This window comes from Myiozetetes cayanensis, unplaced genomic scaffold (assembly GCF_022539395.1).
Source record: "Myiozetetes cayanensis isolate MyiCay16 unplaced genomic scaffold, myiCay2020 scf10, whole genome shotgun sequence".
Lineage (NCBI taxonomy): Eukaryota > Metazoa > Chordata > Aves > Passeriformes > Tyrannidae > Myiozetetes > Myiozetetes cayanensis.
This window is the reverse complement of record NW_026086605.1, coordinates 23395726-23408370: the sequence shown is the minus strand read 5'-3', so window position 1 is coordinate 23408370 and position 12645 is coordinate 23395726. Positions and strand designations below refer to the sequence as shown.

Genomic DNA, 12645 nt, shown 5'->3' with positions numbered 1-12645 from the left:
TGAATCACAGATTAGAAAACGTGGTCACTTTCTGACTCAACTCTGAATGCTGAAACTCTTTACTTTCTACTAATTTAGAATTATTTCCTATTAGATGACAGTATTAGATATTTTAAATTTGAAATTGTTATTTCCTTATTTTGTAGATAAAAGGCCTAGTGGAGTTGAGTTTTCAAAATGCTATCTACTGGCCATCTACTCACAGTTTGTCTTTTGCAGCAAAGGCAGTATATTCCACAAGCCCAAGATTCATAGTGTAGCAGCTGAAATATCACTGCTGAGAAGACAGTAACCAGGTCCAAATCTTCGTTGTCTTTTTGATGAATTGGTAGCAGTGGTCTCTCCAGGCTTCAGTTTGAGGGCATCATTGTGGTCTGTGTGAAGACTCTAGGCATAATTCAGGTTTTAACTATGTCAGTGGCTATTGTTAAATTGTTCCAGCTAATCATTATTATGTCTTTGAAGAGACATATACTGCCATGAGAAACTTGAATCATATATTATTATTATTTGTTTTGTCGTAACATATGCAAACCCAGGGAAAGAATACATGTAGTCTGTCAGTCTCAAGGTGGCACCACTCCTGAAAAGCAGAGCGTGTTCTCATCACCAAGTGGAATGTGACTAAAAAGTGTGGGACTGCAAGCATCTTTTAGACTCTATGAATGGTTTTTAAAATTATTATCTTCAGCTATAGAAAAGTTACATGACATAGGGATAGTCTAAGACAAGTAAATTTTTAAGCAGAAATACTTTTTCCCTTTCTGGTTCTTGTTTAGACAGCTATTCCAGAAAACCCTGTGCATGCAAGGAAACCAATTTTATCAGACTTCAGTACCTTAAAGGTTTGAGCAGTTGGCCTGAGAGCCAAAACTTCACTCTTACTCCTTTTGGCACTGAAGCTATGAAAACCACAGAAGTTCTGACAGGTTGGCATCCCTCCCACACACACCACTTGCAACAGACCTGTTGTACTGTCGGAGTGGTGCCATTAGAGGAAAGGATCTCCAGAACCAGATTATACCCTTTAACGTTCAATATCCTGGAATTCATTTCCTAACGCTAGAACTTTAGGTGTTGATTTTTTTCTCTATTACCAAATCCTACTTTTTCTTCAAATAAACAAAAGCACAGAATGGAAGAAAATAGTTAAAACAGTTAAAAATAACTTTTCATTATATCCCTTTTCTGAGAGTTCTCCCTGAGGGATCCTCACAGTCTTATTTATACAGAAAGAAGCTCTTCTAACCTGTGATATGGACATTTTGAAACATAAGACTGTAAGTCTGTTCAGGTGTTAGCAAGCAGCATCTTGTAACTTTAAGTGTCTCAAATGTCTTTAAAGTTTGGACAATACTTTGAGAATTAATAGATTTTCAAACCATGAAATGCTGTTATTTATTTTCTGCTCTTGATTCTGTCTCAAAAGCAAGTTTGTTATTGATAGGAGTTACTAATGTTAGCTAAGTTATTCCTCAGGTTTGAGTATATATTATTTCTCCAACTGAAAAAAAAAAAAAGATACTTGTTTGAAAGTGAGGTTAAAAGCTGCATGCAGTGGAGAAGGAGTCTTCTTAAAGGAAATCCATACAAAATCACTACCAAACACAAAAAAAGGAAGATATTACTTGGAAAATGACAATTTTAGCGTAATTATAAATGAAAGGCAAAGCTCTATTAAAGTTAAAGCAATATTATTAAAAGATGTGCTAATTTTCAGTTACATTTTCTGTAGAAGACCAATTAGTTTAAAAGGCTTGACAACATTAACTGCAAAACATAAGCACTCTGGTAATTATACTTTAAAAAATGATTGAACAAATGGGAAAGCATCCCCAAAACATCTGAAAGAGCAGCACTACAATTCCAGAGCATGGGCTAGGTGGCACTGCTAGCTTAGATATCTGTGTCATAATTTCCTTGCTATTTACCCAGTTTCAGTGTCTATGATGCATTTCCTTTTTTTTATGTTTAGGCTACACCTATTTCATATTCTCATTCCGGGGGCCAACTAAAGCAATGTCATACAGATGTCCAGGGTTTGGTTAATGACAACAACAAACAAATATTTCATCAGTTATAATTTTATATTAAACAAAAGGAATTCTTTGCCATCACTGGGAAATGCCTTGTTACTTTAAATATAACAGCACCTTTCCAAAGACATTCTGTAGATCAGTTTCTTATAAGTACTGGCATATCCAGGCCATGTACCCTCCCACAGAGCAAGTAGAAGATCACTCTCAAATTAATTTCAGTGTATTATTATTCCACAGGAAATGGATATCAGCTAGTTCAGCTTTTCAGTGTCCCCCCAGTTCCAAACTGGCAAGAGGTAATAAGAGGAGTTTGATTTTTGTGACAATCAAAAGCACAGACAGACAGGTTTTTCCTGAGGAGTTTTAAAGACATTAGTACAGGAGGAAGAGACACTATTTAGCAGATGGTGACAAGTTACAGCTTCCTATTCACCCATCTTTTCTCACTTATGGTTGGACATTTTCTGATCAGATGCAGTGCTGGAACAGTTTGTCCTGAAATTTGGAACCTTTTCTCTCATTGATGACATAAAAAACCCCAAAACCCATCACTTGGCTACACTCATCCAGCTGATTAAATGGTGACATCCACATCCATCATGGTGTGAAACCCAAATTAAGCCATTGTTCCAAGATAAATGTTGCCTCCTTTGCTAGTACATGTCTTTGCTTTGCCTTAACATTTGTATAGCAGTGGGAAGCCTTTCTCTGGTGACAGCATTATGTTCCATCAACAGTAGACCTGGTTCTTTTTTCATTTGCATCTTGGATTCTGGCTATTGCTATAATTTGAATTACAGAATAGAGAGAGAAAGGGTTGGAAATCAGTGAAGGCTTGCCTATTTTACTCCTAAAGGGTAATGAAATTATTAGTACTATTTTAGACTTTTGCACGTTTTACCAGTCACTGCAAGTTAGCAGTCTATAAAAACCAGGCTATTTTAAAAGAACTAGCGTTCATCAGTCTAGGAGCAGGTGATCATTTCTTACCATAATTGGCCTCATTTTAAAACGGATATGAAAAAAACACCAGTAAAGATATGCTTTTACTTTTGTTTCATGTTCCTCTGTGTTGATTTATAGATGTAAAACTGAGAACAGCATTTTTGAATAATACTAAATATCACTACTTAGAGAAGAAAAGGAATCAAAAGTCCATAATAAAAGAGTGGGGAAGGCATGATAAAAGATCCTATTGCAGAAAATGTTATGCTTTTGTCAAGATGTGTGCTTAAGGTGCCATATAGAATATATGAATATATATATTATATAAGAATATATATAATATATGTATTATAAGAATATATTGAAGCACATTTTTCTGAGGGCTTCTACAATTGAAGTACCTCTAACTTCTAGATCTGGCAGAATTGTCTTTACATCCATGAAACTGGTGTCAAGCAACACTTGCTGCCTAACCGCAGGAGCAAAGGAATTGTGCTCATTATTTTAGTTCTGAGTGCTATACAGCACATGCTGACAAAGCAAAGCAAAGAGACTCACTTTAGTGCTTTTTTTTTTTTCCTTTGGATTCTGAGTACTTCCATGTTGAAAAAGTATAGCACAGTCGGAAGAGTTGCCAAAAAGAGCAACTCTGATTCTCACCTCAGGGACATCAAGGAAGAAATAATTGAAGAATAAACAATCATGCCTGGATGTCTTCTCTCTCTCACCATGGCAATTCCTATTAAACATCATGTAATTGCTCCAGACTTACGTTCCTGAAAGGGGTCACATTGATTTTTCTGTATGTTAAGAAAGGTTTGAGTATTGCACTTGAATTGTTACAGTGCATCCACATATGTAAGAGCTGATTTGAGATTAGGAGTTGTTTTAGACTATCTGAATCTTCCTGAATCCCTATTTATGTCAGATTACTCTTTACAGTACCCTTTGTATTTAAAATATGTAGTGCCTTACCCAGGCTAATTTAAAATAATTGGAACTGATGAGATGCAAATATTTGCTTTAGGGCATATATAACAATAACAATATGTTTCTCTCATTTTAATTGAGTCAACAGGTGAATGACACAATAGCCTATGTAAATAAGCAGAGAAGCTTGAAGTTATGAAACTTTAGTGTAACAATGAAAAACATTGGCACATAGAATTTGTTTTCTTCTGTTTTATCTGTCATCTCAGGCAAACAATGAAGCTGAAATTTCATCATACAAAGAAAGAATATCAATGTAACATGGACAGGAAGACAGTTCTGCTTTTTGATCTCAGGATAAAATATTTCAACCTGTACCTCAGTTTACCCATGTATTAAATACAATTACATTATATGGATAGACCAATGAATTTCATTGAAAAGTATTATTTAAAAATTATTCTTTTTAGATAACAAGCACTGTTTGAGAATTTGTTTAATTCATTTTTACTTGGTTGGATTACAGACATTTGTTCCAAGTTCTAAATTCAACAGAAGTCACAGATCCAGTAATGTCAATTCTGTGTACTTTACAGTGAGCTCATTTTCTCCTCATATGTCTCCCACACTTGCAAAGCTTCTGAAAACACAGACATTAGTGGCATTATAAGTGATGGTGTCTCCTCTTTTTGTTCAACATTTTTTTTTGCCCAGTACAATGCACTGCAGATATTTAACTGAGTATATCTGAACTATACCAGTATACTTTTAAGTGAACTTGAAAGTCATTCATCTGGATTTAAATTAATATTTTACATACCCATTGTTTGCCTGACAGACCAGCAATGCTACAGATGCTGGCAAAATGTCAGTGTGGAGTAAATCTTCCCTAATAAACCACACTTACCCTATACCCTAGAGTTTTTTAAAAGGACCACCAGGATCCCAAACTCATCATACATTTATCTGGAATGAACTCAAGATGTTTAATTGATACATGCTTATGTCTGAACACTGTCAAGTCTCGTAATAAGATGTTTAGTACAATACATCGGTTAGACTGCTAGAGTCCAGCCACAGTAATAAGTAATGACATTTGCAGCACAAAGGCAGCTCCCCAACGAATTGGTGACAAGAGTAAAAAGGCAATCTAGCCTGTGTAAGCTTTAAATGTGGTCTGAATTTTACAATTACATGTCCTAAAGCCCATTATTAGACATGAAGGCGATGAGAAGGAAAGCAGTCATTGCATCACTACTAACACCAATTATAGGAAACATAAATCATTCAAATTTTTGTACTTTAATAAAAATCAGCCTGAATTGGTGTTTAGAAGGAAGGATCTAGTATAGAAGCCTAATGGGATAGAAGAAAATAGAGTAATTGGAAGCTGCTGTCTTTTCACTTTCTATATAAAATTATTTGAAGAGACAGCCAAGAACTTTAAACAGCAGAAACCCGGAAAAGTTGTAATTTGGATGTCTTCAGTTGTGACTTTAATGGTGTTTGCTTAAAGAGCTTTCTTTTATCTCTGCAGACATACTTCAATGACAATATCCTCACACTGATACGGACATTGGTAACAGGAGGAGCCACACCAGAGCTGGAAGCACTGATTGCTGAGGAAAATGCATTGAGAGGAGGTTACAGCACGCCCCAGACACTTGCAAACAGGGACAGGTGTCGAGTTGCTCAGTTGGCTTTGTATGATGGGCCGTTTGCAGACCTAGGGGTAAGATCATGAGGGAAATGTAGGACCAAGGCTGGTCTGCACTGTATTTGCTTTCTCTCAGACTGAGTGAAAAATCTATCTTAATAAGCCTATAATTTCTGTAATTTAATAGAGCTTTTGGATTGTTTAACAATTTACAGTACAGGGTGCTAGCTTTACTCTTAATCTTTTTAAGAAACTATATGACTGCCCAGTGTCCTTGCCTGCATAATTCATATAGAAAATCCTGTAGCTCATCTTCGTCAGCTAAAGAGATGGATGAACTGATTTCAATGATATAACTATTCTAACAATAATGCATTGTAAATGTAAGTAATATATATATATTTGTTGGGCTTTGATAAGCTTATAGTGTTTTCATGGAGCTTACATTTCTTAAAATATGCTTATTAACTTGAAAACAAAGCTTTTGTTTTCTGCTGTTTCTGGATGAATGAAAACTCATGTGAAATCCTAATTTTTCCTAAGTGTTAAGAAGAAAAACAAAAAAGCAAAACAAAACAAAACAAAAAAATAAAACCCAATCTCAAATAGACAAATGATCTTTTAAAAACAGTGCATTTGGATAAAGAAATATCTAGAATTTTTTTCTGGACCACCTTTTTAAATCTTGAGGTGAATCCCAAAGCACACTTTGCTTTGATGATGATGTAGGATTTGCTATTTCTTAAATTAACCTTGTGTTCACCAGCTCTGTTCAAAAAGAATGGAGCAATCTTCTTCACAAAAATGACAGGGAATCTCAGTTTAAGGATTAAGGGCAGCAAGAGTACACAGATAGAAGCAAACAGCCTTTCAATTCATGTAGAAGTCCAATCATAGCTAAGACTAACAGCTCATCAACACACTTGGGCATGCAGCGTAACATTTCCAGAAATAAAACAAGCAATACCAGTCCTTTCAAATCCTTTCACCAGAGCCTCAATTGCACTACATCTGTGAGGGCAGAATGCATTAACACTCTATTACTTAAGAATCACTCTTTCAGATATATGAATGATCAAATCTAAACTTTTTTTTTGTTAATCAAAACATTTTATGTTATTTATGACAAATGGCATACATCTCATCTTTATTTTACAGAGGGAGATATTTGTTATCCTTTTAACCCCACAGAACTCTAATTTCTGTTGTCCTCCCTGGTGAATTTTTTTGTCTGGATGACAGTATGGCTGCTGCCAAGAAAGGGTCAAAGATACTAACCATTTTAATACCACAGTTAATGTAACTTTTAGAATATGCATTGTCTGGTACCAAATTTTATATTTCTATCCTAAAGCAAATCACTCCTTACAATTTAGCATCATTTCAGGCACCAAGGCTCTCTTAAATAATGATCACTTTACATAGTTACCTATTTGAAATAAAACATTTAGATCATTCATTTCCTAGGATAAAAGGTTCTCATTTGAGACAAACAACAGATTATTTATATGTTGTCCTTTTTTTATAAGTTCATATTGGAAAACCTGATCCCCAACGTTGTGCTAACAGAAAAGAAAGAAAGTAAATGTGCTGATCTGTTGTTTTTTTTAATCTCTCCCCTCATTCTCCTAGGATGGAGGTTGTTATGGAGATCTATTTTGTAAAGCACTGAAAACATACAATATGCTTTGCTTTGGAATTTATCGATTAAGGGATGCACATCTAAGTACTCCCAGCCAATGCACTAAACGGTAAGTCCAGTCTTCTAGAACATCTCAGCTTCACTGTTCTGCAGTCTTCTTAGCAAGGAAGATCCCAAGGCCTGTAAAAAATCTAAAAAAGGCCTTTCTCCATTTTTGGCATAACTTTGCCACAATAGCTAAGTCTTTGAGGCCTTCATAATGACTCTTTAGCTGACTTTAAATTATAAGCTGGATATCACGGTATAAATTTTAGCTAATTTTATTCAAAATTTTTTTAATTAAATTTTCAAATTTTAACATTATCGTTTGATTTATGATGATCCACTGCATGCAAGAAGAGGACTTCCATTTCCTGATATCAATCAACTGGAAATTAGAGGATAATAATTCAAATTGTAGTAGCTAGTCTTTTTTCTGAATGCTCAAAAAATACTCCTTTGGGCTTCCCATCAATACTATCTGTATCTAATCATAATTTCTTCCAGTAAGTGGAAATCCTTCCCTTGGTAGACTACATTTTTACTTCAGGAGCACCAAGCCTGACCCCAGTGCTTTAAATAGAGCAGACACATTTCCATCTTTGCAAACTGAAGGCCATTTAGCAGCTTGCTTGAAATGTGTCTTAATTAAGTGCCTTCTAGAAATACACACACAGACCCATACCAGAAGTATCACAAATCTACCATCTGTTACTGTTTCATGTTGTAGAAAAAGCATCATTATTGGGTGAACATGGCAATAAACAACCCTGAAGCCCACCAAAGTGGTTTCTTCTGTAAGGCTTTGGACAAATTGGGTAGAAAAAATGATTTGCAGTTTAGATTCATACTACATTTGCTATACTTCAGTTATTTCTAGGATTATTAAGGGAATTCTGTCCCCGAAGCAGCTAAGCAGATTTCTTATGAACACAGAATTAATTTGAAAAGAAGTTCTAAGCTTTATGTTCAATTTTTACTCATTTCTTGTTCGGACAGAAAATGCCTATTGCCTTCCTCAAGTATGTTTTTCATGTGCATGATAAAATTTAGCAGCTGCTCTATAAGCCCTTCCTACCCTGAAAGGGCATTAGGTAAAGAATTAGGAAATTCTTGAAATTGAGTGACTTTTTATTTCAGATCTGGGATTTATACTAAGCAATGTTGGACTCTTGGATGTGCAGATTTCTCTTTACAAATGCTCTTTGAGGCCATGAATGTATATGTGGAATGGATAAGCAATATTAACCTCACTACAAATTTACTGATATATTTTCTTTAACTTGTTTTACCTAGAGTCACGATCCAAACAAATAATTGTAACCCTTGCTCTATTGACAGTACTTAAATATTTAATAACTATATATATAAAATATGTATTTACATAGAACTGCATATAAAATCCCTGTCTCCTTGCTTTTCAGTCATTCTTTTAAATACTTTTTCTGGTGGGTATGTTACTGGGTTTTGTCAATATGTAAATCTATTTGCTAGAGTCATTGCATTATGGTGCAGCTAGAGAAAGGAAAATGGTTTGAATGGTGTCTTCTCTGAAAAATCATTATGTGATTCACTTGAAGCACATCCTTCTCAGACATTATGTCTTTCCAACAGAAAACATGCAAAAAGTAACAGCTGATGTAAAAAGGTCCTAAATCATAATGGAAGTTACATGAGCTACAACTAGGTACAAACTGCAGGAAACAAATGCAAAAATCTGGCTAATCTCATGAGCTAACATCTCTAGAAGAAATTGTTTGAAATAAATCTAAACCTGTTTTCTCTTTCTTTTTTTCTTTATTTCTTTTTTTTCCAGTTATGTTATCACAAACCCACCATATGAATTTGAGCTTGTGCCGACAGACTTAATCTTCTGTTTGATGCAATTTGACCACAATGCTGGCCAATCCCGAGCCAGTCTTTCTCATTCCTCCCATTCCTCCTATTCTTCCAGCAAGAAGAGCTCATCAGTTCACTCTATCCCATCCACAGCAAACCGACCGAACCGTACCAAGACCAGGGATTCCCGGGAAAAACAGAAGTATGTGCAGGAAGATAGACTTTGATATGTGTATCTACTCCCACTGTGTGTGAAACTTGCATTCACCACCCATTCTCCCCAGTTAATGTTTCCAGCAGTGATGTTCCCTGTTTTCCCATGGAGTTTTCCCTTTTTGTACACATATTTTGCATATGTATGACAGTGTGCATGTGATTGTCATTTTTATTTCACCACCATAAAACCCTTAAGCACAACAGCAACAAAGCAGACGGACCAAAAGTTATTTATGATGCTAGGGGAGAATAAAAAAGAATTCCAAACCCATAGGCACACTGAAAACATAAATAACTCACTGCAGTTACTCTACATAGACAAAAATAGAGAATATTTAACATAAACACTTGCTCTTGATGTCCGAGATACACAAAGAAAGCAATTTAGTGCAGAAGTGTTGATGTATGTTGAGGTATGGGGGTTTTATATTCATATTTAGAGGAGCTGATACATTTATTTGAAGCTTATAAAACTATTGGGAAAAAAAGAAAACCTGCAAAAAAAAAATCCCTAGTGATTTTTCACTCTCAAAGCATATATTATATAGGGCTTACACTCTTTGTATAGATTATTGCTACACACCTGCTTTATACCAAAGCAATATCAGGGACTTTTCTGCTTGTTTAAGGATTTTCTCTAAAATACTAGCCCTTTGGAGATAGCATGTTTTCCCTTTAACACTGATATTGTCTGGGCATGAAGTTTTAAAACTCCAATGGTTTAATTTAAGTTTAGAAAGAGTCTAATTGCATATTAAATTATTATTCTGTCTATTTATACTGCCACATGAATAGCTATATTTTCTTTCACTTTTGACATTTGGGATAAAAAGCCATATGTATCATAAATATTGGATGTAAGTCATTAAAAACTGCCTTCCTGGGACTTTTACGTCTTTAAAAGGTGAATTAGTCACCTTATGTACAGAATAAATAATGTTCAGAAAAGAGCAAGCATTTTTTATGCTTACATATCAGATCTTGAGGGATTTTGTTCCTTTCCCCAGATGGTAGTTTAACTTTTCCAAGTTAGAGTGCTGGTATAAATCTTCCAATAAAAGTCCTAATATGTAAAGATCCTCCAAAATCTTGCTGCATGTTCTACCTGGGTTTTTTTCCAACAGGTGCATGCCAATTTGCAGGAATACAGGGGAAAACAACTGAGTGCCTTTAATTCTCTCCCATTTGGGAAGAAAAGGTGCTGTGCCCTAGACAGCTAACGAGGAGAACAAGAGGGCTGGATTGGAAATATTCACTGTGCTGAGGCATCATGTTCTACGCACTTGCCTGAATTTAGTTCTTGCAGATTATCACCAATGACACATGTAACCAAAAGAAAATGTATCAGGGAACTAAATAAAGTAGTGGAAAGGAACCTACTCTAGACAGCCATAGAAATGATACTTCAGGCTTGCTTTTATTTTTTTTTTTAATTTAAATTTTAGAAACCTTTTGATATACAATTAATTCTAGGTATATGGAGAGTTTCTTTGGGTAGGAAGGGCAGTAACACATCCTCTTCCCTGGCTACCCAGCAAGAAAGCATGCAGACACAAAATAAATATTTGGATTTGGAATGATTAGCATTGTAACTGCCAACTCAGACAAGGTGCTTTTATGGTTAGTATTGTTTTCTACCTTCCCTTCCCCAAGCATGATAATTTTGAAGATTTGCTTGCTGTGTGAATTGACAATGAAGCCAAGCACTTTTACTGACAAAACCTGGAACCATGTAAGTGGGCTACAGAGAATACCACTGTGCAGTGCTAACCATAATGATTGGAATACAGTATATATGTGTGTGTGTGTGCATTCAAATGCAGCTGTAAGTCCAATCAGTGAAATACGTTGCAAATTATGGATGCTCCCCTACAAATGAGGCTATTACAGTTGCTCTTCATCATAAAGAAAAATTCATGTGTTTCTTTTTTCTAAGAAAGTTATGTTTTGCCCTGAGAATATTTATTACTTCAAGGATGTGCCAGTTAAAGTGCTCAACCAGAAATATGACAGTTTAAAAGCATTGTAAAACTTACATAGCTTACTTCTTTTTCTAAAGTGCAACAAGGATGAATAGAATGGGCCAAGGTATGAAAATTAATGGTTCTGCATGACCTAGCAACTGCTGTGGGTTTCCTTCTATAACTTTGTCCTTGTGAAAACTTGTGAAATTAAAAAAAAATAGTTACAAACTTTATTCAGTTATTGGTTTGTTTGTTTGGTTGGTTGTTTTGTTGGTTTTCCTTTGCCTTTTTTTCCCTCCAAACCAAAAGTAAAACTGGCTGCTGCTGCTGCTGCTGCTGTTGCTCAACCCTGTTTTATTTTTTATCCTCTCATCTGCTTGCCTTTCTAATTGCACGTGTCCTTTTGTAAACACCCAGGTTCCTGCTCAATGAAGATGCCTTTCCTGGTGCAGACATTAAATTCCCATTCCTCATTCCAATTTCTTCCCTCTCTTCCCCTCCCTACTCTCCTATCCCTTGTGTATGTACATGAGCATCTTTTTATGTTGGCAATATTGATTGAAGATAGTCAAGAGCAGTTATGCATTTTGGAAGAATGTTAATGGCTTTGACACCAAAATGCTTTTCCATTAATGTTTTATCTGGTTTCCATTTAGCAGAGAAAGGAAGGGTGTTAATATGAAGCCACTTGTCACATCATACATAATGTTTTTATCAAAAAAAATAGTATTTGTGTAACTGTGCAGCTCAAATAGAGAAAATATAAACAGCGTACATTAGAGAAGCAACTTCTCTACTTTATGAGCAGCAGAAGAGGAATATCTAATATGGATGCAAATCTGAATTCTTCAAAATATATTGAGGTCCTGTTCACCTCTGTCCTAAAGTTAGAATTCTATAAGTTTTGCCTTTCAGTTATATCATGTGCAATTTCCACTGCTGACTCTAGTCAGATTGATCAAATAGTTTATTACAGTGATAAAGATTTTCTGATACAGTTATACTAATGCAACTGGGAGGCTGGTCATTACAAGTAGAGAAATGCTTAAATCAACTATATTATGCTGGGTTTTATACTGAAAAGTAAGAGGAAATCTCCTGTCCTATTCCAAGTCAAACATCCTTAGTAGAATGGTTAGTTTCTGAAAGCAAGGAAGTATCACCAATGTCAAGATGTTTCAGAGCTTTAAATGAAGGTCCTGCCGTTTATATCAGTCCCAGAACAGTTTCAACATTGGAAGCTACGTTCTTAGTGAGCTTAAGCATTGACACAAAACTGTCTGCAGGTTCTTGGCATGGGTTCCCACTGACTTAAACAGAGGGTTAGGCATTTTCCAATGAAATTCCATTGTCAAAAGTAAGAATTTTACTAGT

The 12645-nt window shown here is 35.3% G+C and overlaps 1 protein-coding gene across 27 annotated transcripts in view; it reads left to right on the top strand.

The window, feature by feature from the left end:
- Positions 1-12645, top strand: part of KCNMA1 (potassium calcium-activated channel subfamily M alpha 1) — a 469151-nt gene that overhangs the window by 445772 nt on the left and 10734 nt on the right. For 13 of the 27 annotated variants that reach the window (XM_050305299.1, XM_050305298.1, XM_050305292.1 and 10 more), the window contains 4 exons: positions 5452-5646; positions 7204-7322; positions 9069-9293; positions 11367-11395. In XM_050305299.1, coding sequence (XP_050161256.1) covers positions 5452-5646; positions 7204-7322; positions 9069-9293; positions 11367-11395 — 568 coding nt within the window. Of the gene's footprint in view, positions 1-5451; positions 5647-7203; positions 7323-9068; positions 9787-11366; positions 11396-12645 lie in introns of those variants that run through there. The other 14 variants (XM_050305311.1, XM_050305308.1, XM_050305304.1 and 11 more) reach the window with 2 other exon arrangements.